We start from the raw sequence: 27,518 nt of genomic DNA on the forward strand, positions 1-27,518 counted from the left end.
GTACAACACTTTTCCGAGTGTGTAAAAACCACAGTAAAAGAAGAACTAAATATTTTACACTGAAGTGCAAGTTCGAAGATTAAAAAGTAATTAGTTTCAAAATTCTGGTGCGACAATTGAGCATTGTTATCATTTATATATGTTGAAGTTGTAGTAAGAAAATCAACATTTGAAAAATAAAACAAATGGTCTGAAATTGATTGAAGTAGAAATAAAGAGGCAAGGAGCAATCAAATCATAGACTGGCGCAATGTTTGAACGACATTTATTGATCATAAAAAATGATACTAACAAAATATAACTTAATTTAATACAGAATTTAGGAGACCAGCGTTTGAAAAGTTGCAATGAAGTTCTTCAAGGAATGAAACTTATCAAACTCTTAGGATGGCAAGACATTTTCTTCACATCTATCAACAAAGTGCGAGAACTGGAAGTTAATGCATTGCGTAAGATCAAATCATTCTTCAATGCTTCAGGTAAACATAACGAATAGATGGGAGCAACACTATATTTTGGGTTTTGAAATAATATGTGTGAAAAGAATGTAGTTATATTCTCGCTTGTTTGATTGTCCGAATCAAGTACGGCTCCAATAGAAGAACTACGCTTACAGCCTTTGATTAACACACTGGTAACAAAAGTTATGTATATTATAGGGGCAAGAAATCCTGTTACTACACTGGAATTTCAGTGGCTCAAGACAAGCGGTACGTTATTTATGATAAGAAAAGAGGTACTGCTAGAATGTACCGCATTTCTTAACATATATAATGAACCACTTGTCTTGCATCACTGACATTTCAGTGAAGTAATTGGATTCCTTGTCCCTGTAATATACATAACTTTTGTTACCAGTGTGTAGTAATTTTTTGAGAAAAATGCGAAATAGAAATATGTAATTGTTTCGAAGGTTCAAATATTAAGGAGGGATGGAAATCCATTTTCTTGTCATTTCGTTTTGAAACCAAGTGTTGGCCTTCCTTTTGTTTATGGTAACAGTATGGCAAGCACTTGCCGTCAATCGTGAGGCTTGATGCGATCTTATTAATACGTGTTAATGTTCTGTGCTTCAATTTCAGCTATCCTGACTGATTCCTCACCGCTATTTGTTACGATGATTGTAAGTCATATTAAATCATCATTACATGAAATACCGTAAAATTCCATCTACAAGCATATATGCCTCTTAACAGACACCCTCCACAAAACATTACAATAGGTTGGTCTTATAATATCACATGTTCGCACAGCCGCCTGTACCAGTAATATAGTTAGTCAAATAATGTTTTTATAGAGGGTGTCTGCCTTTCATCTCTTTCGTCCAAAAACACCCTCGCTTGCTTGTAGGTATATTATGCTTGTAGATGGAATTATACGGTAGTTTCTGATCTTGAGCTACGTACCCTTGTAATTCATGCAAGTGGAAATATTTATCATTAGTAGTCTAAATTCCAAGTGTGAATTTAAAGCCACGAAGCTTACGGTATTCTTCTTAGGTTTTAAACAGATTTAGTTATTATTATGTTGTTGGAGTTCTTGTTATATGAATAGGTCTAATAGAAGTAGTGGTAGCCAGCAACGCTGCAACAGTAGCAGCAGCTAGCAGCAGCAGTATACTTTTGTTTTAGTTTTATTGCATTGTTTCGTTTCCAGGCATACGGAACATACACTGCTCTCACTGGTCTTATACTCAAACCAGACGTCGCCTTACCAGCACTGGCTCTTTTCAACATCTTCCAGGCACCAATATTCTTATTTCCCATCCATACATTCCTCACCGTAAACGGAGTGATTAGTACAAAGAGGATACACAAGTTTCTAAATTCACCCGAATTGAATGAGTCTAATTTCAACGACAAACACCAAACTGATGATAAGAAACAGCCAAATGGTGTTGAAAAGACAACCAGAAAGCAAAGTCTATAAAAGCAGGAGATGTAAGTAACATGCCATAAGCTCTGGAAGATTTTAAATATTGTATATTGGGGGCATCCATGAGACCAAAATTATCGGGGCATATGATAACTTGAGCACACACGCCAAATTCTTTGTTTCGGATCCACCGCACCAATCGTAGATTTAAATCTAACCAAAGTACACGGGTCCCCAGGGGAAACAAAGATCGAATGGTATACAAAACTTTTGGAAAATGTGTGGTAGGTTTAGTGAATGTTGTCACAACTTGAACATGTTCTTTTCTGAAACAAAATTATTGACATTATTGACAATTATTGACAATTAAGGTAAAAACGGAACTGGGTCATATGCCATCTTATCATATTTGAAGTGCAACTAATGATTTCCTATCATATTCATTCACTTGCTATTAAAGTCCTGTTCAGTGATCATGATTTGCTCAGCTAGAACACCCTAAAATGGCCTACTGATGCGGACAAATGGAAAATTTGAAATCACTCTTGTGAAGACAATATTATATTGGACATAAAAATGACGATATAATAAACATGATAAAAGACTGTTGAATTCAGCATGGTACGCCGTGATTGCGTTTGTTGTGTATAATCATAGTACGTTATATCGCAAGATTATTTTTGATATTATACAATGTATATTGTAGGAAGCTACAGAAACAACATTGATAAATCGCAAACAATTCTCAACATCGTATGGAGCATTTCAGTCAAGTTTCAATGCATCCGATGTGCCACGTGATTTGCCAGATGATGTCGCAATAAAGGTACATATAAACATGTAAATAATAAATCAAAATCATTATTTCTGAAACACGAGAGAATAATGTTATCCGCTATTAAGAGGATGATGCGTCATGTCTGGAATATTTCATTTAAAGAAGTTCATTATTTTGCATTAACTTCAAAGCAAATACGTCGTAATCAGGGGTGTGAGAGACCAGATATTTATCTGTTTTCAGATATTTTTTTCAACTTTTAGATATTTTTCTACACTTGTTGTGTACAGAAGTATGCATGGTTTAAATAATTTCAGATTTTTAAAGCTAAAAACAGATATTTTTTCAAAGACACGCTCTCAGGCCTGGTCGTAATACCAAAACTGTTACCAAGCTTGCTTACAGGTGCAACTATCACAACATTAAAACAGGAAAAGTGTTGTAAGATTTTAAGTTGTCTGTCATGCCATTGCGGTATTATCTTGTCTTGTGTGAAACAAAAGAGGGCGTTCTGAACATGTGACGTCATAAGTCAATTCTTCTATATATTATTTTGATTACAGGTTCAATATGGTTCATTTACATGGAATCCAGACAGCTCCATTCCAATAATTTCAGATGTTAATATCGAAATTCCTCGAGGTAATGTAATCTTTGATCATATTTATAATGGATTATTATTTTCCCCCTGTCCTTCCTATTTATCATTATTATTTTATTATTATTTTTTTTTTTATTATTATTATTATTATTATTATTATTATTATTATTATTATTATTAATGTTATTATTATTATTATTATTATTATTATTATTATTAGTGTTATTATTATTATTATTATTATTATTATTATTATTATTATTATTATTACTAGAGGTAATACCTGTATGCGTAAATGATTATTAAGCTCAATATGCCCATATGCATAACAGCAACATAGCCGGACCCACATGACCTTTGACCTGTTTGATGTCCTTTGACCTCGGATGACAATTAATTCATTCATTCATTCATTCATTCATTCATTCATTCATTCATTAAAGAGTTAAAGGGTTAATATAATGCAATCACCAGCATAAAGTGGTATAGTCTAATCCTGGAGACTTTTATTTACCATAGCCTGATTCCTCAGATTTATTTTACCAAGTTTAAGCCCAATCCAGCTGATAGGGTACTGTTTCACCCCGTTGACCCCTTATGCCCTTTGACCCTGGATGACCTTTAGGATGACATTTGACCTCAGATGACATCACTTATTTACCGGTAATTAATTAAATCAATTAATTTATATATTTTTATTGTTTTACTGACTACACTTTCTTTCTTCCTTCATTTAATGGGTTAATATAAAACCCACAGTGGAAGACATTGGCTTTATAGCTAGAGTTGGTATATTGTGCAAGGCCTATACATGTATCAGCATGATCAGTGCATATGATCAGAGCTATTTATAGATTAACAGAGAGGACATTCAGGGTGCAATACCATACTGTGGATTTTGGATTTAAAAAAATCACATTTTCGCCGATTTTCGACCTCCGATTTCGACCGAAGGTAGCTTAGGACACTCCCCGTATTTTCCTTGATCTCCCGTATGAATTACAGCCCAATCAGACCAAGTTTAAAATTTGACCTTTGACCTTCGACCTCCGATTTCGACCGAAGGTAGGGTAGGACACTCCCCATATTTTCCTTGATCTCCCGTATGAATTACAGCCCAATCGGACCAAGTTTAAAATTTGACCTTTGACCTTCGACCTCCGATTTCGACCGAAGGTAGCTTAGGACACTCCCGTATTTTCCTTGATCTCCCGTATGAATTACAGCCCAATCGGACCAAGTTTAAAATTTGACCTTTGACCTTCGACCTCCGATTTCGACCGAAGGTAGCTTAGGACACTCCCCGTATTTTCCTTGATCTCCCGTATGAATTACAGCCCAATCGGACCAAGTTTAAAATTTGACCTTTGACCTTCGAGCTCCGATTTCGACCGAAGGTAGCTTACGACACTCCCCGTATTTGTCTGCATCCCCCGTGCGAATTTGGCGAGGCTCGGATCAAAACTGACGGAGCTTTTTACCCACATACACACATACATACACGCATACATACACGCAACATAAGGCAAATTATAGTAAGATTATTATTAGTGTTATATATCATTATTATCTTTATTTTTTATTAGTAGTAGTAGTAGTATTATGGTTGGTGTTATTGTTGTTGTTGTTTGTTACTGTTGTTATCATTATAGGAAAGTTAACCATGGTAATTGGTGAAGTAGGAAGCGGCAAATCTTCACTGATATCAGCCATGTTAGGTGAAATGACGACGTTACAGGGAAGTGTGCAATTCCATAGGTAAAATGTACTTTCAAGTATTTAATATGACTTATAGAACATAGATTTATGAATAAAATATGTTTCCGATGTTATATAATTTGTTGGGAGTATTTAAAATTAAAACAAATATATTCCCAGTTTTCGATCTTCACTTCAATTTGTGTTGAGGTACATTAATCGAAACATAAAATCTTTTTTTTATTATTATTTCATATCAATATTCGTCATCGATTCTACGAATTGGGTAATGTTCTTCATTTGAAAAGATATGCTTACATAAATATTAAATTTTTTCTCACAGTAATTTGTTTTAAACCTCTGTATAAAAATGGGTACGTTTCAATTTGATGTGATGGTTGATATAGCTACACACGTAGGTATCGAGTACAAAACACTTTGAAATGTCTGAACACAGGTTTACCAACACTCAAGTTTTCCCACAAATATACCTCAATAACAAATTTACACTATTTGATTTATGTACTGTTTTCTTGGCAGTGGATATCATACTGTGGCATTAGCAAGTCAGACGCCCTGGCTTATTAACGAATCTCTGAGGGACAATATTCTTTTTGGACAGCCCTATGATCAAGAAAGGTAACATTTTCCTCTTGTATATGTTCATTTCGAAACAAAAATGAAAACGTTGCAGGAACATTATTCGTTGGATCACTGGCCCGTTGCAATGATTATTTTCAGTGTCGTTTCGTGATATTGCAAATAATATATTCACCAGGATCGTAAAAATTGAAGTTTGATTCTTACAGACTGATGCTATAAGGTTATAATTATTTTATGCAAATTATAGTGAAGACGACAAAGCATAAACCAATTGTGGCCGTACACTACGAATGAGCCAGTCGGCAAATCCACAGGTACCTCAATTTGTTGCGACATGTTTCTCATTTGATAGCGCGAGTCAAACACCGTTTAAACCAATAAATAATCCTATTGCTGAAGAGGATAATAGTCTTCTGCCTATTTATATAGAATCCTTAAATAGCGCTAGTCTTTGTTTGTTTGCTTTGGCTAGATCCTGTTCAAGTGGTGTGTTACAAAGCATTGTATTTTGTTTAGTTATGTATAACCAACAATTAACAATGAGAGGACATTCCTGAACCTCGTTGACTTGTAGAACCGAACACATGTAGAACCGAAAAAAGGTACAATTTTGTTGACGGAACAGAGTTCAACAAACCATAACCCCGCTTCTGGATATCGTTTGAAGTCAAATGATATACCTTATGATTAGCTTATGATATAGATTTTCTAAACACGAAATAAAGCAAAATTGACCGGGCCGACTTTACGACTGATTCGTAGTGTACGGACACACATAGTTTTAACCCTAAACCAATCACGTCCCAGACCATCGTTTGTTTGTTTTTTTGTTGTTTTTTTTCTCTCTAATAAAAAAACCATAATGACAAAAAAGTCCCAGATCATCGTGTTTGCCGTCCTCATGTGGCCAGCACAAACGTCTGTCTCGTGACGAAGGAGCATAATCCTGCCAGACTATGGACAGCGCAACTAGGCGCATGAAACATCGCAATATCTCAATTGTCTTATTAAAACGTACGCGTGTCCATTTAATCACACCATAAACTATGATAAGGCTGTTATGTTTGCTGTATAAAAGATACTCCAAAACCCAAAGTTACCAGATTAATTTTTATTTTATTCTATTATGTGTGGGTGGGGTGTGTTGATTTTTCAAATAGACAATTAACATGTGGTACAAACTGTTAATTTTTGCCTAATTACAATTTATTATTTGAATACAAAGGTATGAGAGTGTCCTGGAGGCCTGTGCATTGCTTCCTGATATAGAGATCCTTCCTGGTAGAGATATGACAGAAATTGGTGAAAAGGGGATCAATCTGAGTGGTGGACAGAAACAAAGGATCAGTGTTGCCAGAGCTGTATACTCGTCTAAGGATATTGTTATCTTGGTATGTATACATTATTGTCATGCTACATTTCAAAACGAAAAAGAGGAGCCAAAGTTGAAAAATGATTTACTCTATGCTAATTGTGATAATAAATACAGTTTAAACCAAAAAATTAAGGTACCAGTTATGTTCACCAGTGTATATCCCAACCATGACAGATATTTCATAATTGGAACCAGCAGCCAATAGCCGCATTTTTAGCTCGAATTTAAGTTTAATTCATTCGTTGAAATTGTTCAAGGAATAAAAACCCAAGAAGATGCCAATTTAAAAGTTGCAGTTTGCTCCATTGCATGCCCTGTTGATTTGTACAGAAAGCGTTCGCGAACAAGAGAACTAGCACAGTGCTTCCATTGATTAGCACGTTAAAACGCGTCGTGCTTTTATTGATTACTACAAAAGTGCAACTTTTGATGTCGTTTCTTCATTAGGTTTTAGATCCCGTTTTAGATCACCGTTTCTTTCATTCTCAACCAATGTCAACAAGTAATGTCTTAAATCAGAGCTACAGAGTACAGGTATTGGCTGTTTGTATTAATTTGAACATATTGGTCTTTATTTGGGATATACAGGGGTGAACACAACTGGTACCGTAATTCTTTGGCTTACTGTACTTTGGCCTACCTCTACAGATAGCGATTGGGCCAGGTGCTACTAATCACAATTATCACTGTAGAATTGATGCCAAGAGTATTAATTCCACACCTTCATCTTTAATGTAATGTAATGTGTATGCAAAGACCTGCACGTATTCATGGTTCGGAAACACTGTTTCCGAAATGTGTGTCACACAGTGCATGTACTGATATTTTCTATGTTTATTTTCTCGTTTGTGTTTCAGGATGATCCGTTGTCTTCTTTGGATGCACACGTGGGTGCTCATTTATTCGAAAATGCTATAATGCGCTTGCTAGTCCAAAGAAATACCACCGTTATCTTGGTAACTCATCAGATACGATTTGTGCCACATGCAGACCAGGTTAGAATCTTATGACGGTTTCCTCACTTTTTGTTTTTTCGCGTCACACTTAGTATCACGGCCTATATGCACATGCACAAGCATAATGATCATACTTGTTGTTTTAGTCTAGAGTCTGTGGGTAAATACTTATCATCATGATTATTGGTATGGGATAAGAGACTGATACGTGTCATCGACATATCGACTCAACAGACTTTACCTCTTGCATTTCATTTGTTAACTTCCCATTTTGCTTGATATCACCGTGTCCTTCCTTTTGTTGACAATTTCCCGTTATTATTAACCAGATATTGGTCTTAAAAAACGGCTTGATAACATTTCAAGGTCGTCTTCAAGACATGGAGAAACACAATCCCGACATCTTTAGCTATGTTCGTCAGACCGATCGTTCTGATTCTGAATCTAGTACTCATGAGGATGCCCTGTCGACTGACACAGAGAGTGAGAGGAGATTGCTTGAAAACCAGGCTAGACTGATAAAACATGGGCAGTTATCAAAATCGACGGATTTATCATTGACGTTTGCAGGTTAGTTTTTGATAAATATTCTAACATATTATTTAAGTGTTGACAAAATATTTGGCAAAAAATGTTTGCAAAAAATATTTTGCATAACATTTTGAAAACATTTAAAAGATATTTTTGTATTGTGTTTCATACAAAACGTTTTAAAACGCTTTCTTGACCTTTATAATACCCGACATTTAATGTTATTAAAACATTTTTACCAAACCAAAAATCCAAAATATAACCTTTAAAAAACGTGTTAAAAACGTTTTGTGTTTGCTGGAATCCGACGTTTTTTGCGTGCGTTGTAAACGTTCCGTTACGATAACGATTATGTTTTTTTGGATTTTTGGCTGCCGTCTGCGACAACTTCCTTAATGTATTTGTTGGTACAAAGAACGCGTCGTATTTTGATTCGTTTACTGCGATGAACAAAAAGGTACCCATTATGGTCATCAGTTATTTGAAATTTTATCATCTGTTATCTGAAATTTCATAATTTTTCCTATTCACCTCCAGATACAAATGACGAAGCTCGTCTGCTTGACGAAGAAGAAATAGAGCGTGGTACCGTTTCCTATAAGGTTTATTGGTATTACTTCTCCTCCTTTGGATGGACAAACTTGGTTATCTTCACATTGTTTTTTATCTGTTACCCGGCCTTTGTAATTGGTGCCAATTTTTGGCTCGTTTCATGGGCTGACGCAGGTCTTTCAAATGTAAGTAACATAATATTACAGGCACTGTTTCATTTTGTTAACGGCATAAGGCTGGATTTATATAACGTTTACGTTACATTCCGTAGGTGAAGATATGTTCATTAAACTGATATGAATTTATTATTCAAGTTAGCAAAGGCTTTGCAATGTGCGAGCGCAGCGCACAAAATATTTGTATTTTACACTATTTTGGCCCATGATTGGGGTGAAATTTGGTGGAAAAGGGGCACCTTGCCCCTTTTCTTTTTCCTTTGCCCTCCAGATTTTTCTTTCATTTTTGGTCAGAGGGGCACTTTTTTCTTTCATTTTTTGAGGAAAGAAATATAATAATCCCAATCTGAAACTCCATTATTATTATAAGTGCCATCCACCCATTTTCTAACGAAAACTTAAAATGTTTTACGCAATATCTAATTTTAAAGTCCACAGCTACAGATCCTGTGGGGTATTACTTCGGGATATATGCAAGCTTGTGTTTTTTCCGCAATTGTATCCGACTTCATCGCATTAGTGTCTGTTGTTATCGGAGCAATCCACGCTACACGTATTATACACTTTAAAATGTTTCGCCAAATAATGCAATCGCCAATGAGGTAGGTACGGATAAGTTTGTACGGTATATTCAACATTATTTTAAACTGTTGCATTTTGGTAGTTCACAGCATCTTGAGAATGGTAGTGAGCTTTGGCAAAAATTGCATTGCTCATTTCATTGCGAGCGTGTAGAAGAATTCCAATGTCACATATATGAGCTTATATACGTTTATAGGTCTTGTGGTTCTTGAGTTATGTTGTAAAGAGGGCTGAAACTATAACACTTAATTGTAAAACGTATATAACTCATTAACAATAAATCAAGCAAATTTTCAAAGTATTTGGATTTTTTGTGCACAAGCATTTACTAATGTAGTGTTCATATTCTTACAGGTTTTTCGACATCACACCGCTTGGGAGAATCCTCAATCGCTTTTCCGCAGATACTGAGGTTATAGATTCTGTAAGTCTTTTACTAATATTTATTATTTGGGGTCTGTTACTTTTTGGGGGTACATTGCTGCAAGGGACTGCAGCAAATTGTAGCCCGGCTGTTACTTGCCCGGATGTTTAGGATTAAATTGGTTGACCTAAAACAAATTACACGTGGAGCGAAATTTGCACATTAATACCAGTAATTAAGTTTGGTTATAATGAAGTTGAATTTTGGTTGATCTTTCAAATGACTGCTTCAATACACACCAAGTGGGAGAAAACATTTGAATTTCATCTCTTGAAGGGGATGCAGAATCGATTAATATTAATGATCGCAAATTTGATTATTTCTTCACAGAAACTGTTCGATACTCTAAATTGTGTCTTTTTTAACACGATGGCATGTCTATCAGCTGCCGTTGTCAATGTCGTCATATCACCGTATTTTCTGCTGGTTATCATTCCTATTGTCATCTTATGCTACTATTTACAATGGATATATATAGCGTCATCAAGGTATGGTAGTTACATAATTTACTGCATACTCTTTTTGAACATGTTGAATTGATAATAAAACCCCTGCTTTGAGTTTTATTTGTACTAAGATAACTATAAGCTCCGTAAATATTTTGACATTTGCTGAGGAGGACGCCCTCATTATTTTTCCAAATTCTGATGTTTGCACGAGTATAATGTACTTAAATGAACTAATATAATATACCTTTATATAGATATAAACTAAAGGCTTTTGTGCTGTATATGTAACAAAAACATTTTAAATAAGCCGACATATCCCGTCTTTTTATTCATGCGATCGAAATATTTTTCGAACTTGTGTATGTTTATAGGTATACATGTTGGTGTGCGCAATGCTCAAAACGCTTGCTGGTCTTGGTATGTCGTGCCAATGGGCCAAGTGCGTATTTATAAATACGTATTTATAGATATACGTCACGTGACCACCGACATTATAAAATAACGACCTTCGAATTTCTGGGATATGGGTCTAATAATTTGTTGCCGGTTATTTTATCTCAATTTTCTCCTTACTATGTATTATAGAGAGTTACAACGTTTAGACAGTGTAACAAAGAGTCCTGTGTTTTCACACTTTTCTGAAACTCTGGGAGGATTACAAACTATCAGAGCTTACAGGTGAGTGCGTATAGACGAATCCAATTTCACGCATTCCTACTCCTCAATGGCAGCCATAGTCGCGACGGGGACCCAACTATCTCACCTAAAATGTGAAATGATGCGGCCTTGACGGGTATTTTAAACCGTATTCTATCACCCGTGTTAAAATAATGATGACAGTTTACAACACAAAAGAATCTAACATCGAATTTTAAGCGGGTTTAATCCACCCAATTGGCCACTCACAACATCTGTTTGGTGCATGCGGGGAACCAAATATGGCCGACCAAATCCTGACCATGACTTGGCTCGTTGGATTCGTCTATAATAGTCATATTGGCTACACGTTATACCTTCTCAGGTATAACGTAATTTCTCAGACTACTTATAGACCAGTTATATTCAATGTTTACATTCCCATGGATCACTCAAAATCATACCGTACACATTCCTTTCATTCGACTGCTCAGAAAAGAGAAGGAGGAGAGCAGGAAGAAAAATAAAATTCTTTTTCTTGATAATATCAGTAGTGAGTCGTGTCTTGTGTTAATAACTTGTTTTCATTTCATGTCGATTTCAGATGTCAAAGGCGATTTTACAACAGCATAATGGATCGTGTGGACGTCAACAATACTGTATTTCTTTATCTACAGACTATGAATCGTTGGTTAGGTGTAAGATTGGTATGTTTCATTTTGTTCTCAAAGACAAAGTAGCCTGCTGCAGATTTATCAATTTTTGAGTCACAATTAACCATAATTTGCATATATATTCATTGTGGGTCACTTATTATGGGAAAAAACGTTATCAATTGGGTAATGCATTCCAAGAAATCCGATGTCAAGGTTTAAACATGGGTCAAATTCAAAATTGCCCATATTCTGTTAAAACCAATTCAAAATGTTTCTCTGGTCATAAGGATCCCCATGATTATATAACTAAAACTCTGACGCACTTTCTATTACACGACTCTTACACAGGACTTTCTTGGTGCCACTGCTGTACTATTCAGCGGAATTATCACTGTAACAATGGCATCGGTTGGATATCTAGCACCTGGTTATGTCGGTTTAGCAATCGCATATGCTCTGCAAACATCAGACTTTCTCAATCATGTAGTAACATTTATGGCCGATTTGGAAATGCAGATGAACGCTGTAGAACGAGTTAAATTTTACACCGATTTGCCTACTGAATCATTTGAAGGTAAATATTTGTATGTGAAGGCTATACATTTGTGAGTCATGACTTGTAGTGAACTTGTATCAGTTGTATAAATTATATGTTAGATGCATTTTGTATAAATGATGGAGAGAACATCACGACAACTGTCGTCTTTGTAATAGCCATCAATACATGAATCCAGGGTTTGTCCTCCAGAAGTAAATTGGACCGAAATTTCTTCCCATAATACAATATGCGTGTTGCAATGGAGATGGATTAACCATTGAGCTTATCTAATCCTATTACTTTGTGGGAAGGAATAATAAACGATACAAACTGATTTCCAGTACAGAAACCTAGGATCCACCCATTGATGGCGATTACAAAGACGAAGATGGTGATCTCGTTCCTTCTCTGTTTTCGTCAGATCCTTCATCTTCGTCATCTTCGTCTTCTCATTTTTCTCCTTCATCTTCATGTTCTTTTTCTCATGTTAATATTCTTTTCTTATTCTTGTCCTTCATCTTTTATTTTCTTCCTTATCAACATTCATGCTGCTTTCATTGTTATATTCCTTCGTGGATGCATCACCTTCACCAGAACAAAATGCTCAACTCGCATATTACTATAAACCCCTAGCCAAACGCGGCCAGCGACCATACCCAAAATGACGTTGCATTGTTAAAATCCCATGGCGTCGCGTCGTCTTCTGTATTCAATATAATGTACAAAGAGGTGTGCCAGAGGATGATTTAAGAAAGGATTTACTTTTCAAATTCCATTGAATTCTGTGCAAAAGATGTTGTTTAAGAATTGTGCGTGTGTCATTATTACTTGGTCGATTTCAGAACAAAAGTGATGTATGCATAAAGGATAATTCACACCTTCTGTAGGTAACATAAAATGTGAAATCGACTAGCATTTTGAATGCGTTTTTATTGTAAATATATCAGTCCAAATTCAAATTTAACCATGCCCGTCAATGCAATGTGCGAGCAGTGGTGTCATGGTCACTCACACAGCTGTGCTAACCGCAAGTCAACACAGTGGCGTGGTGGGAAGTGCTTAAATCATCCTCTGGAGGTGTGCGGACATGTACGGTTTATAGCTTTTTGCTCTTCGTCGGTATGGGGTAATCACAGCGATATCACTTACTTTTCATTACAGGACAGGAGCCATCACATGATTGGCCATCAAAAGGAAAAGTACAAGCACAGGATATTTGGGTCCGGTACGCTCATGACACTGATGCGGTCTTAAAGGATGTCAGCTTTACAATCCATGCAGGACAAAAGGCAAGTCAACCTCAATTTTGTATATACGTAACACTAATACTAGAAACACTTCAAGGAAACTTGAAAGTTGAACCATTTATACTTTTAGAAACCTGTAACAAATTGCGTGTTTTAAAAAAAGGCTCCCCGAAATAAAATAAAAAAATATTTGAATTACAATCTAGTCAACTGTACTTACGTTTTTGAGTGGGAAATGTTCACGTCCGATCCTGAACGCATCAAGATCTTTTGGCGGTGAAGTTCAATGACCTTCGAGTTCAACCTGAGAGGTATCTTCCTGATCGCTGAACTGGAGGCCCCGGCTAAGTTATGACGTAGGCTTATTAAGTGAAGGCTCCTCCCGTTTCACATAAATCGCTTCTTTGACTTCTCTCTCATAACATCCTTGTTGTCAAAAGAATGTTTTGAAATGTCCACATGCGTAAAGACAATCGACGGCCGAGTCTCCATAACCAGTGCTGGCTCGTCTATGCTGGTACATACGTTTTGCAAGCGTTTGTTTAGCCCCCGGGGTTTAGCCTCCCCAATATACAGTTCTTCGCATCCACTGTCTTGACACTGAATCGCGTAAACTATGTTACTTTGCTGATCATTCGGTTGTTTGTCTTTGGGATGGACTATAGCGCTTGACGTAGCGTGTTGGGTTTGAAAGACACTGGCCCCTTTGTCTCGAAAAATTCGGCGGAGTTTTTCTGGAAGTCCGGAGACGTAGGGGGTGGTAATATTCTACCATGTTTTACTTCCCCGTCACCTTGAGTCTTGTGTGCGGCGGAGTCTATGTCGGTGGATTTGGATTTGGTCTGATAGTGCTTTTGTTGTAGGTGTTCCCGTTCCTGTTCCTTCGCGTCCTCACTAGAGGGAATAGTGTTCACTGTGTGAAATAATGTGCGTATTACACCCAGTTTATGTATCAATGGGTGGTACGAATCAAAAAAACAGATACTGATCTGTGTGAGTGTCCTTCCGGTATACTGATGGTTCTGGGCTGCCATCGCTTTGCACAGTGACCAAACAATGTAAGAAAGCAAATGTGTCTTCTTTCAGTTCTTCCTCTCAGATTGAACTCGAAGGTGACTTGTGATACAACAACATCCGCTTTAAAGGTCAATGAATTTATACCACCAGAAGATCAGTAGGGCTGATGATGAGCCTTTGCGAGTAGAACTGAGATGTCGTCATTTGACGTCACACCGATGCGCACATCGTTACTGTGCATTTCGCGGCTTTGTTGAAATGCGCAGTAGCGATGATCACTAAACGATGTGTGCATCAGCGTGACGTTAAATGGCGACATCTCAGGTCTACTCGCAAAGACTTATTATTTTACCGAAATCGTCAATAGATAATAAACTACTCCTCTTTTCGCCAAACGGCAAGAGTTTCTAGAATGCTGTTAAAATAAGAAAATTTTTAATGCTAATTTATTGCACATTCTAGGGAAGCGTGGTTACCTTTTTGAAATAGCCGAGTGAGAGGGTTTTCAATTAAATATTTTTTGTGTCAAAACTGAAGCATCCTCTGTATAAAAGAAAATAATTATGAATATTAACTGCAAATCATATATAACGATTCTTGATACCCAATTGTGGAGTGGTAATAAACAAAATCATCATACAGAGCAAAGTGGATAGCGATTGCTTTCCCGTCTCTCGCTTGACATAGGTAACACAGACATTTTAAAAAGAAAAGGAGACAAATCGCATGGCTGTCTCAGTGTCTAACATCGTGATTCACGTATACTGCCAATATATATCAAAGAAATAAAGGGTAGGTTAATGCATTATCTTTTACACCCAAATAATGTATCCGATGCAGTAAAAACGTAAATAATAATTTTAAGCCATTTCGTTAAATAAGACCTCTTTTAATATGGTGCCCTCTCTTTAGATCGGAATCTGTGGACGTACCGGGAGTGGCAAAACATCTCTTACGTTAGCTTTCTTCAGACTAATTGACACTTACAGAGGTATGTGTAACTGTAAATGTCGAAAATAATTATTACGTCTGACAATGTATATGATTTGTATTACGATTTCAGCTAAGACCGTCAGTTTAAATTTTTTAATGAAATTGCAAAAGTAAGGTGAGTTGACGTTGAATTAGAACATAGTGTTCAAGATAATATAGAGGATGGCCAGACAGTGCCATCGCCCCGATATCTTCATGGCAGAAATCGCCATGGTATAATGAAAGACAAAGATAAAAACAATTTATCGCGTCTGATGTCACTGTCAATTACGATCATTGATTGGTTTACACAGGTTAATCAACGCGTAAAAGGAAGACCGATCTATCTGGTGCTGATCGGAGACAAGGAATAGCAGCAAATGGCGAAAAATTACGTACTTTTACAAGGCAAAAAGCAGTTTTTCTAGGCATTGTGGACATGGTGGCTTCGGTTAAGAAAGTTTCCTACTATAAAGACCTAACTTTTGAGATGGTTTGCATGTCGAAAGGTGCAAAATTAACAATAAGGCGCCCGGTTATAAATCCGCGTTCAGCAAGTCATCATCACGACACTTGTAAACAAACCGTGCTCGAATTTGATTGACAGATGACGTCAGACGCGATAAATTCTTTTTATCTGTGTCTTTAATTATAGGTTGAATCCACAACCACGCATGGCTATTTTGTTCCGACCTGTTTAATAGTTTTGAGACGCATAATGAGCCGAGGGACATCCGATTAAGGCTACTGACAATAGCCTGGTAATTGACCTCTCTGTGTGTGAGTGAGCATGTATATATACGCCATGAGATCAGGCTGCTTTTAGACTGCCTCCACGAGTGCAGCTAGCCTACGCTGCGCTATAGTTCGGCACATATAAAATCAGAATTTTGTCAGTTTTTGAGTTCAAGACGCAAGGACCTAAATATGGCTTCTTTAGAATAAAAAAAATTGCGGGAGATATTCATCATTTTCTACCCCTGTATCCAAAGATTTATCGTCTGAATATCAAATCGTGCATAGCACATTCACGTGTATCGACCCTGGGTGTTCATTTGAGTAACTCTGCTGTAATTATTAGCCAGGCGATGTCGGTGTGGGCCAGTGAAATTAGTAGTTGACTACAGTGTAAACAATTTATAAAAGCAAATGCCCACATAGGGTGCTGTCAGGCAATCCTGTCGGGCATGTCTACAGTAATTATTGCGATAGTCGGTAAAGGTATCACCAATTTGGTGTTTCACATTGATCGTTGTGAATCGTACATTTCCGTATGCACGTGTAGTGATTCAGTGAAACATTCTAGAATTGAGATTGATCGTCTGCAATTGTTCTGTAATTACTTTTTAACTTGCATTTTATTATTATTATGTAGGTCGCATACTGATCGATGATGAAGATATTGGTACCATCCCACTGACTACATTACGTAAACGTCTTGCTATCATACCACAGGACCCAATATTGTTCAGTGGCACCATCAGGTTAGTCTCTAGTATTAATTTGATCTTTTCCGGGATCTTTTGCAAACTACGTTGTTTACATCTTGAAGTCTTATATTCAAGTTCAATCAATTTCTTGATCCCTGGTTCATTTGTCATCTTAGTACCATTCCAAGTTGCTCCTCGAATTCTCCAACATACTGTCATTGAGTGACGTTTAGCAAAAAAAAACATTCTCGACCTCCAAAGTGAAAAGACTGGTCGGTTATCTGTCGGCTGCGGAGCTTATACCCGCCACAGCGTGTCTAATCGCTACTATTTTTAATCTATGGTACTCGTATTATGTGGTCCGACTGCATCATGCCTTCCATGTTCCACAGAATGCACTGCATTTTAACACATTACATTGCAGCTGCCTTAAACAAAATGTGCATTTGCCTTTCACAATTTAAGTTACCACTGAGGTAATGACATAAACAAATTGTCATAAAGAACCAAAAGCACTACATGACACATGTCATGTACGAAGTTTACATTATTCTGAGGCATTTGTCTAATGTTGACAGTCTCAATGGGTGGGGTATCATGTTGTTAATATCATCGATTTGGCTAAAAAAAACTGTGGTGAAATGTTACAGATTCTGAACTTGCAGCCTAATAAATAGTATGCGCTACAGCGCTGACGCCTGAGATTTCTTCTCCCTTTGCGGCACGGAAATACAACACACTTGACCCCAGGGAAAATAAGAATCAAGTTTTCTTCTTCCAAGCTGTTCTGTTCTGAGCTAGATACTTGACTTGCACTAGGTTAATTCCTATCCATTCTTTGATGTTGTCGAACCATTGTTTCTTCTGTCGTCCTCTCTTCCTGTTATCTTTAACCTTTTCTTCTATTACTTGCATTGTTAGTGCACTGCCACTTCCTCTGAGGATGTGACCAAGGTAGGTTAATTTTCTTGTTATCAGCTGTACGAGCAGCTGTCTCTTCACACCAAGTTCCTCAAGGATGCTTCTATTTGTTTTTTTCTCCTTACAACTAATGTTGAGCATTCTTCTCCAGAACCATATTTCAGCAGCAAGCACCCGGTTCTCATCTGCTTTAGTCATAGTCCAGCCCTCCAAGCCATGAAGGAGTACACTCCATATCTAAAAGAAATACATAATAATATATCTTTTCTGAAACTCATACGTGTTATTTATGTCTCCTTGTATACGATGTTACAGATTCAACTTGGATCCAGAAGGCACTAAATCTGACGGCGAATTATGGCAAGCTTTGGATATTGCACAGTTGAAAAATGTTGTCGGGGACATGAGGAAAGGTCTAGGCAAGTCTGTATGGCTCAGTAACCATACCACAATATCGAGTGTCCAATTATCCAAATGGAGTCTCAGGATGCAGATCAAATTTTATCATACCCGCTTAAAACGATCTACACATTTTTTAATAGAAACGTGTCTAATTTGACAAGGGAAACTATTCCGATGGGAACATGATAGATTTCACTTCAAAATGAATTGGATAACTCTTCAAAATAACATAGAAAAGAAAAGTGATCCCGCCCTGGAATCGAACCCAGATAAGCACAAACTGTGCAAATGACATCTAATATGATTCAAAAAATAAAATCTTAAATCTTGAGATCAGAGTGCTGGTTGCATCCTTTGTTTTGTGTTTTGATGATGATGATGATGATGACGATGATGATGATGATGATGATGATGATGATGATGATGATGATGATGATGATGATGATGATGATGATGATGATGGTGAGATGATGATGATGATGATGATGATGATGATGCCAATTTTGGCTAATGACGATGGCGAAGATAATAATAAATTCTACCGTTGAAACTTTTAGATGGCGAAGTATCCGAGGGAGGGGAGAACTTCAGCGTTGGTCAGCGTCAGCTCTTCTGCCTTGCTCGTGCTTTCTTAAATCATTCTCAGGTTTTGATAATGGATGAAGCCACTGCATCTATTGATCATCATACAGTAAGTAGTGTTAGCTTTTTAGTGTTAGCTATCTTATCGTTCTACCCTATACCCTAGCATCCCCCCCCCCATTTCTGACATTTCATTAAAAAAAACATTAAAATCATGATCCATTGCAAAAATGATTTGCATACTGTTTACAAAGCGAGCGATATTCTACTTTGGTTACTTGGATATGACCCACTGCCTTAAATTATACCACACTCCCATTATTTGGTCGCACTATACTTTTTTAATTAACTTGATGTATTAAGATGCATATTTAAGAAATAAAGGGTAATGCGCTTACACACAAATAATGTATGCAAGTCAGTTAAAACGTAAATAATGGGTTATCCGCAGCCGAACCCATTTAACGTTTTTACTACCGATGACACACTATCGGAATGTAAAGGGCAATGCTGGGCCCTTTATTTCTATTCTATTACCACAAAATAGTTTAAATTAGTTTAAAATAATTTAAAGAGAAAATATCCTTTTTAGCCGAAATATTGTAAGTTGTTTATTTCAAGGTGGAGCGCATAAGCGTAATGCTGCTTTCATACTTTTATGACGCTTGCAGCTGAGCGGCACGACGCATGAGCAGTGCAGCTAAATGACGAACACAATCAAGGCTTATGATTGGCTGATACGTCATGCCGCTTGAGTATCTCGAAAATATTGTAGGCGTAACCAAACGTAATATTATGCGGAGAATGTGTTTCGGCGCTCGACTCATTATTGCGAATAATCCGCTCTCACGTGATGTGTTTTAACAAATCACAGTGCGCGATTTTGATTAATTAGTCGTGAGGATAATAGATTGATGTATAAAGATGCGTGTATTATCGCGTGTCTTTGCTAAAACGACAAATGATTATACCTATAATAAATGTAAAACATTAATTTTTTCAGGTACAAATACTGCAGAAGGTTTTAAGTACAGCATTCGCCAAGCAGACAGTAATTACAATAGCGGTAAGAATATAATATAGAATAATATAACAAAGCGTAGTCGAATATTCCCCAATTAAAAAAAACACGACAACTATGTATACAAATAACAAATGCTATAATTATATTAATCTCATATGGGGATGATAGAAGCGGCTTATTTAATGTTATTGTCTTCAGGTTTGTGCTGAAAACTAACTAATCTCTATCACTTTTTGCGCACAAATCTGGATATTCTTGATTTCAAGTTTTCAGATTTATTGTTAGTGTTATTCCACACCATTTGTTTCATTTGTTTAATTAATTGTGTCTAAACTTTCATTTTACAGCATCGGGTATCGACCATCTTAGACTCGGACACCATATTTGTTCTTCAGTCGGGAGAAATCGTCGAAAACGATACACCAGAAGCATTGTTGGCTAACGATAAGAGTATATTCTATTCCCTGGTGCTATCAGATAGAAAGAAATATGTAAAAGCATAAAACAACATAATTATTAAATTGTGTAATTGATGTTTCTTTTAACTTCTAAATGAGTACCATTTTAAGAAAGTCAAGTAAGTTGAAAGGTACCTGACAACCTAGACCTCCCCGTAGTCCACTTGCCCATTGTGCATAGTATTTGATAATATAGACTGAGGATATGGCCATCGCCATGTGGGTGTGGGGCTGCGACACTTAAGGGTCTATCCATGACCAACTTATTGGCCTATTTTGTGTTACCCTGTGTTACGAGTCGTACTTGACTCAAGGCCAAAATCACCTTTTACCCGAACTCACACGAATGCACAACACATATACACTGTTTGATTAAGCTAACAAAATCTAAGTCTTTAATTGAAAGCAAGTTATGATTGGTACAATATATGACAACAATACACAATAATCAAATATAATCACTCTTTAACTATTTAGTACTTAGCCAGCATTCTTCTTCTTGGTGATCATAAAGTTCTTGCAATGTTCTGGACGACTGATGTAATATATCCTTATTCACTTGTCCTGCGAAAATCAGCGAAGTCCAGTGAACACTTGCGTTTATAAATAGCCTTGTATGCGTATGAAATCCTCACACATAAATGGCGTTGCTTTCTCCAAACCGTTATCTCCTTGCGCTGCTTTCCCCAAACGCTTAACTCCTTGCACTGCTTTCTCCAAACTTAACTCCTTGCGCTGCTTTCTCCAAAAATGGTGCTATTTCCACCTTTCACACAATATCTTCAGGAAGCAGGACTGCGATGCAGTTGTCCCCACTTATTTTGACAGCTGTGTTGTATCAAAAACCATAGATCACCATATTTGGATAATCTATGCATAAACCAGACTTCAGCGAGTCGACAGAAGAATATATATTCCTTTCTTGGAAGAAGTACGTTCTTTGACGTATTCTAGATCTTCTCCGACAACACTGGCAGGTAGTAGTGCATTGACTATTTAAATTAATTCTGGTTCGCAATTTCCTTTCTTTGAAGGAATTGGACTGTAAGCATATTAGCTAGCTAGCCCAGATCAACACTATCAACTGTGAATAATTGTGTTTAAATTTTCTTATATACCAAGCAGTGGGAAATCCCAAATATTAATAGCCAAATGTGATCTTGGAAATTCCCAAGCCTTTGATAACATTAACCTTTCACATGACATCATTTCCTGAGGGGAATCCCGTGATGTCATCTTCACTTTACAACCTCAGGGGTTTTCCAAATATTCCAAATTAGATATGATTCAATTTGTTTTGCTCAATTTGAGAGGGGAATTCCCCAAAATGTCATCACTCCTGTAATTTTATAAACAAAGATAAATCATCAAATTAAATTACTCAGGGCACATCACACCTGTATGAATGTTATATTGAGTGTAGTGTTGGTGAAAGCACGCAGTGGTGTAGCGTATGCCATCCTATTGGGGGGAGGGCACCGACCATGATTGTGGGGCACCGGGCCTGATTGGAGTGGGGCACAGACCATATTTCGGCAATTTTCCTATGGGCCTTTTTGCATTTTTAAATAGATGTGGGGCATGTGCCCCCTATCCCTATGACGCTACGCCACTGAGGACCGGGCCGATGAGGTCCTCCCGTGGTTCACTTGGTGTTGTTCTTGATACCGTAGTTCTTTTTACAGTTTCAGGTATTATGATTTGTGTATATACTCGTATTTGTGTGTACTATTATGCTTGCTTTATAACTTTGCTTTTAAAATTAGTTTTAAGTGGGAAATTTGAGATATTGTTTTGCATTATATCTTTAAGAGTAATATCTCAGATTTCCCACTTGCAGTGGCCCTACGTGAGCCCCTGTTTTTTCAGCTTGCTCCTTTTGCGCATGTTACCGGTACTTTTTAAAATGTTTTTATCGTTGTATATTTTTGCTTAAGAATTTTAAAAAGTGCTGTTTTTGATGGTAATATCATTGTAATTGTATCTGGTTTTTTAAATTAAAAATGTGCTTGTTTATTGCCACCATGATTACATGATTACTAAATTGTGCGAGTTACTTTATTATAATTTCACGCAACCTCTGAGTTTACCCATTTCTGGACATATAACCCTACTTTACGACATTTATAAGACCAGTATATAATATGAATTTAGCTTAGCGCTCCAATTGAGGCAAATTTTTCCTGTAATCTGTATTAAAATGGCTAACATTCTGGACATCTTGACTGGGGTAAATTGAATAGCCATTGCAAGTTAATTGAGCAATAAAATTGTCTGTGCCTACCATGCTTACACATTTGATGGATTCACTCCAATCTGTTTTTCCCGCCATGCGGGGATAATACTGAATTGACACTTAATTTAGGTGTAATTTATCTTGGGTCGAATCGCTATCATGGAAAGTTTGCTATATCTTTCCAAATATCGTAAATATAATGATTGTCTGTTATAGATTTGGGGTTTAGCGTTTCATATTTGAAAGAACTAATGTTTATTTGCAATATTTCGAAACCACAACCCCAAACTGGGTGCTATGATCTACAAGATTGGGCTACGAGTATGCATTTTACCAAGTTGGCAATAGGTATTTCCTGCATGTTGCCAATGCATGGCTTTCTTTATTATACTCAAAAACGGATTTTATTATATTAGAAAGTTGTTTACGTGCATATAGGCTCCTTCACAGCCGGTTTCTGTCGTGTATGTTTGCGACTTAGCCACATGCAGACTGGGTTTTGCCAGGGACTACCAGACAAAGCATCTGTTGTTGACTATAACAATGTAACTATGAATTTGGCATCTTATCAGCTATACTGATAACAACATGACTAATTTTGAATCTGAACATAAACACTTGTACTCTGTGATAATTTATGGATGAAAACTAAGAAAATTGCTATAAATGAAATAATTAATATATTAAACATACATTTTGTTTTGTCAACGATGGAAATCCGTTCACAAATAAAAATTTTAGGATCTATAGTATTTGACAAATGACATTGAATTCTACTTTTGAACACTGCCAACTCAAAAACTTTGTTCCTGTTATCTACTTTGTCTACCCAGTAATGTTTGCTTATCTTAATTGAAACCCTAATTGGGTCAATGCTATATGACTGCATGGTAATTGAATAGGCCTATAATAGTGGTATTGATTGTAAAAGCTTGTATTTTAACGAGTTCCTTGCTGACGAGTTTAAGCCAGAGTCAGGAAGTTGGTATCATTATGCTTCAAATCACTAATTTATTGTAAGACCAACTGTGCATATGGAAAGTTAGAACATATTACTATAGGCACACACCTGATCCGTGAACTGTGTCTTTTTTTAAAGACTCTGATTGTTTCAGTTTTAGCCACTTAATTAAAAAAAACATTGTAGTGTACTAAAAGACAAAAAAAAGAAGCAAACAGACAAAAGTTTAGAGTTATGAATTAGAGAGTTGACAGGAAGTTGTAAGAGTTAAATTGTTATGGACATGATGGGTGTATAAAGCGCAAAAATGCTGAAGGTATCAGGTCAAAGCTATCCGAGGTGAATTAAGTATAGATTGTCAGATTGTAGATCACTGACAATTCTGCGCCAAATTGTTAAAGGTTATCTGAGGTCGACTAAGTACACATGATTGAATTTTCAGAATGTTCAAAGCTGTGTCATAAAACGTAATCACAATTAAGCATTAAAATCATCATGGTCATATCAAAGTTAACAGCTTCTGTTATCTCTATGTCAACTGGATCACGCTTTTGAGTTATGCACTACGATGGAAATGGTCGCAACACAAAGTCTATACCAATGTCAAAGGTGCGTGATCCAGTTACCAGGGAGTTATGTAACCACTTTGCTGGCGAATAGATATTTGGATTGTCATGAATTGTTTATGATCACCCTCAGGCAGCAAACATGCTTAAGGTCGTCTGAATATAGATTGTTGGCTTGTTACGAAACTCGGTGGATGTGATTTCCATTGATCCCTTTGTTATATATGAATTAGTGTAGATCTAGCTTTCAACATGAAACTTCTTGAGTTGAGAATTACCTAGTATATGTCATTGGTGGTAGCGATATTTCCAAGTTGTGCGTGTGCTACACACAAGTACTTGTCAATATAAAATTATGAAACTCGATCTTCATCCATGGCGTTGTCTTTTTAAAGACATTTCTTGTTATCAAACCTTATCAAAATGGTTTTCTCGCCAAATTGTAGATGGTCATTTTAATTTGATTTAAGCCTATATAAACAAAGGAGACCGTTTAGGTGTAATATTTTGTTATTTATTAACGTTAAATCGTCACACTGGAACATTTACGTGAGTAGAAATAATCATCTTCAAACAACTTAAAAACGTAATATTGACATTCCTAGAACTTTATAAAAACAGTTTATCAATTCAGCTTGATGTGTTGCTACAGCATTACACGACAATGTTTGTCAAATGATGTCATTGATCATGTTGATTGATAGCGCGATGACACTAAATACCGTTTAACAAATTTATAACAAGTGGAGCACCCTTTAGTAATAATCTGAATCGTGAAAAAATAACATATGTGGACTTTAGTCTTCACAATTCGGCCAAACACCTCTCTAATGTTGAATCTCATATTCGAATAGTTCATTATGAATTGTACTCGCCTAATATAATAAGCTTATCCTCAATTGCAACCATGATTGACCGCCATTCCGGGCTGCCAGTTAACTGATTTTTGGCTTCACCTTTATATAGAATCTGGCTCGGCCATTAAACAAGTGCAGTCGCAAAAAGAAATAGTATATGAAATTGGAATTCCTTTAACGGATATTAGGAATCTGTAATAAATCGCACAACTGTTAATTGATGTGGATTAAAACACGCTTATAGTTTGCGAAAGTGTGTGATTAATAAACCATCATTGGACGAACCACATCATCAATTAATTCGACAATGACCGCTGTTGATTGCAGTTGTAACAGACTTTGCCGGAGTTAGCGTTAGTGGCGGCAACTTGCACCGAAGCTCTAACACATTCTTTTCATAATTATCTGTGCATCTAAGCATGCTGAATGCAATAACTAATGTACATCATCTTATCAATATGACAACTAATCAATTAGGCTAGCTAATGCAACAGAAATTGCCGACGAGTTGGAACATATTTCACACAAGCGTCTCGGTAAAAACTTGAAAATGGCGTAAACAGAACAATTATTGTTTATCGATTGAGAAATGATATTGCAAACTACTTTGCTACAATTGATGAAGAGGCTTCCTGAGTACCAGGATTGAGTAAAAGACCAGCAGAGCTGGAGTTTCTGATCAATCGCGATCAAGAGTTTTGGGATTAGATTCTGATTATTTAAATCAATATATTATGATTATTGGAATATAACACTTTGGTGTTTTGCAAAAGTTCATTCTACAGATCATATACTTCGAAACTTTGCTTGATTTATTGTTGTTAGTGAGTTATGTACGTTTTACAAAAGTGTTGTTGTTTCAGCCCTCTTTGCAACATAACTCAAGAACCACAGGACCTACAAAAGTATATCTGAGATATTTGAATTCTTCTACACACTCGCTATGAAATGATCAATGCAATTTTTGCCCAAACTCACTACCATTCGCAAGATGCTGTGAACTACCAAATCGGAACAGTTGAAAATAGTTCCTAACCTTAAGAACTAACAACAATGAATGTCTCTGCTACTGAAACACCCAATATATACCAATGCTTCTGCGAGCGTCAAATTTTGGCAGCTATATTCTCAATAATAGCAATAGTAGGAGTTTTAGGCAACATGCTAGTCCTTGTTTCAATAATAATAACCAAGCGGCTTCGTACCACAACCAATATTTTCGTCTTTAACCTCAGTGTTGCCGATTTAGCAACATGTTTAATGCTACCATTAAGCACGGTGCTTCCTATATTAAGCTTGGATGGGTACCCTTTGCACAACACTTTGTGTGTTTTCAGTGCTTTTATGATGATTACATGCATCGGGACTAGCGTTAACACACTTGCGTGCATCGCAGTCAACCGCTTGTTACGAATCACAAAAACTTTGGAATTCTACTATCGCATATATAAAACAGTAAACATTGTCGCTATTTTGTTTGCAACATGGGCATCTCCGGCTGCAGTTGCTATGGTACCGCTGGTGTCATCTGTTGGAACACTTGGATATGAACCCAAATATGGTATATGTTTGTGGTTAAGTGACTCGGGAATTTACACCTTTCTTGCTGTTCTTGTATGTTACCCAATTCAACTTACTTTAATGCTTTATAGTTACGGTAAAGTCTTTTACTATGTTCGTAATACATCACGTGCATTGGTTGAGAGTGACAACGTCCAAACACTCTCTGCACAAATAAGCCAATCTAATATGCACAGATATCAAAATTCAAATACAAGTCTTGTGTTGAAGCACCGATTGGCAAAACGGCAGATAGCATTGACGAAAAATTTGTTTTGTGTTGTATGTGCATTTCTTCTGTGTTTGACACCGTATGCTCTTAATCTTGTGGTCCCGTGTTCCGGTGAAGCTCTTCCCTATTCGGCGGCTATTTTGACTTTTAACTCATGCGTAAATCCAATAATTTACGCAGCTAAACATCCAGATTTCAAAAGAAGTTTTAAAGAGATTTTATGCTGTAAAGTTTGGTCTTTACCGGAAAATAAGTCAAAAATTAATTATTCTCGAAACGCTACCAGATAACTGGTAAAATAAGTATAATTCTAAAACCCCGCAAATGTCAAACAGGAGTGTTACATCTATCCCACAGTTTAAAAAACATCCCATTTGTGACCCGCTCCCACAAAACTAGACATTCTGCCTCTCACATCAAGTTTGTTTGTAACTCTCCTCAGAGCGCCCAGCTTCTGTATAAATGACCTTGTGGTATCAGGGCAAATTGGGAGAAGATGGCCTGCGCACTGACTGGTAAACCCAGGTTAAAGAAGTATAAATGACCTTGTGGTATCAGGACACATTGCATTGGGAGAATGGGACCAGCGCACTGACTGGTAAATAAAGAATTATAATGACCTT

General features: G+C 36.7%; 2 protein-coding genes across 2 annotated transcripts in view; both read left to right on the forward strand.

Annotated features, from left to right (window-relative positions):
- LOC140150354 (ATP-binding cassette sub-family C member 9-like) overlaps positions 1-22,485 on the forward strand; it is a 33,044-nt gene extending 10,559 nt beyond the window's left edge. The window contains exons 6-30 of the mRNA XM_072172363.1: positions 317-479; positions 1,083-1,123; positions 1,657-1,782; positions 1,914-1,940; positions 2,582-2,701; positions 3,217-3,295; positions 4,907-5,012; positions 5,493-5,591; positions 6,781-6,946; positions 7,788-7,925; positions 8,216-8,456; positions 8,955-9,154; positions 9,584-9,747; positions 10,082-10,151; positions 10,482-10,639; positions 11,186-11,278; positions 11,841-11,943; positions 12,241-12,466; positions 13,592-13,719; positions 15,607-15,685; positions 17,042-17,150; positions 18,333-18,436; positions 18,977-19,110; positions 20,005-20,067; positions 20,373-22,485. Coding sequence (XP_072028464.1) covers positions 317-479; positions 1,083-1,123; positions 1,657-1,782; positions 1,914-1,940; positions 2,582-2,701; positions 3,217-3,295; positions 4,907-5,012; positions 5,493-5,591; positions 6,781-6,946; positions 7,788-7,925; positions 8,216-8,456; positions 8,955-9,154; positions 9,584-9,747; positions 10,082-10,151; positions 10,482-10,639; positions 11,186-11,278; positions 11,841-11,943; positions 12,241-12,466; positions 13,592-13,719; positions 15,607-15,685; positions 17,042-17,150; positions 18,333-18,436; positions 18,977-19,110; positions 20,005-20,067; positions 20,373-20,528 — 3,093 coding nt within the window. The 3' untranslated portion in view covers positions 20,529-22,485. The remainder of the gene's footprint in view (positions 1-316; positions 480-1,082; positions 1,124-1,656; positions 1,783-1,913; positions 1,941-2,581; positions 2,702-3,216; positions 3,296-4,906; positions 5,013-5,492; positions 5,592-6,780; positions 6,947-7,787; positions 7,926-8,215; positions 8,457-8,954; positions 9,155-9,583; positions 9,748-10,081; positions 10,152-10,481; positions 10,640-11,185; positions 11,279-11,840; positions 11,944-12,240; positions 12,467-13,591; positions 13,720-15,606; positions 15,686-17,041; positions 17,151-18,332; positions 18,437-18,976; positions 19,111-20,004; positions 20,068-20,372) is intronic.
- Positions 22,486-26,156: 3,671 nt separating this feature from the next.
- Positions 26,157-27,185, forward strand: LOC140150355 (octopamine receptor beta-2R-like). The gene has a single exon (XM_072172364.1). It carries the CDS (start codon positions 26,157-26,159, stop codon positions 27,183-27,185), a length of 1,029 nt encoding a protein of 342 aa, XP_072028465.1.
- The last annotated feature ends 333 nt before the right edge of the window (positions 27,186-27,518 follow it).

The sequence above is a fragment of the Amphiura filiformis genome, chromosome 4, assembly GCF_039555335.1.
Source record: "Amphiura filiformis chromosome 4, Afil_fr2py, whole genome shotgun sequence".
NCBI classification, from domain to species: Eukaryota; Metazoa; Echinodermata; class Ophiuroidea; order Amphilepidida; family Amphiuridae; genus Amphiura; species Amphiura filiformis.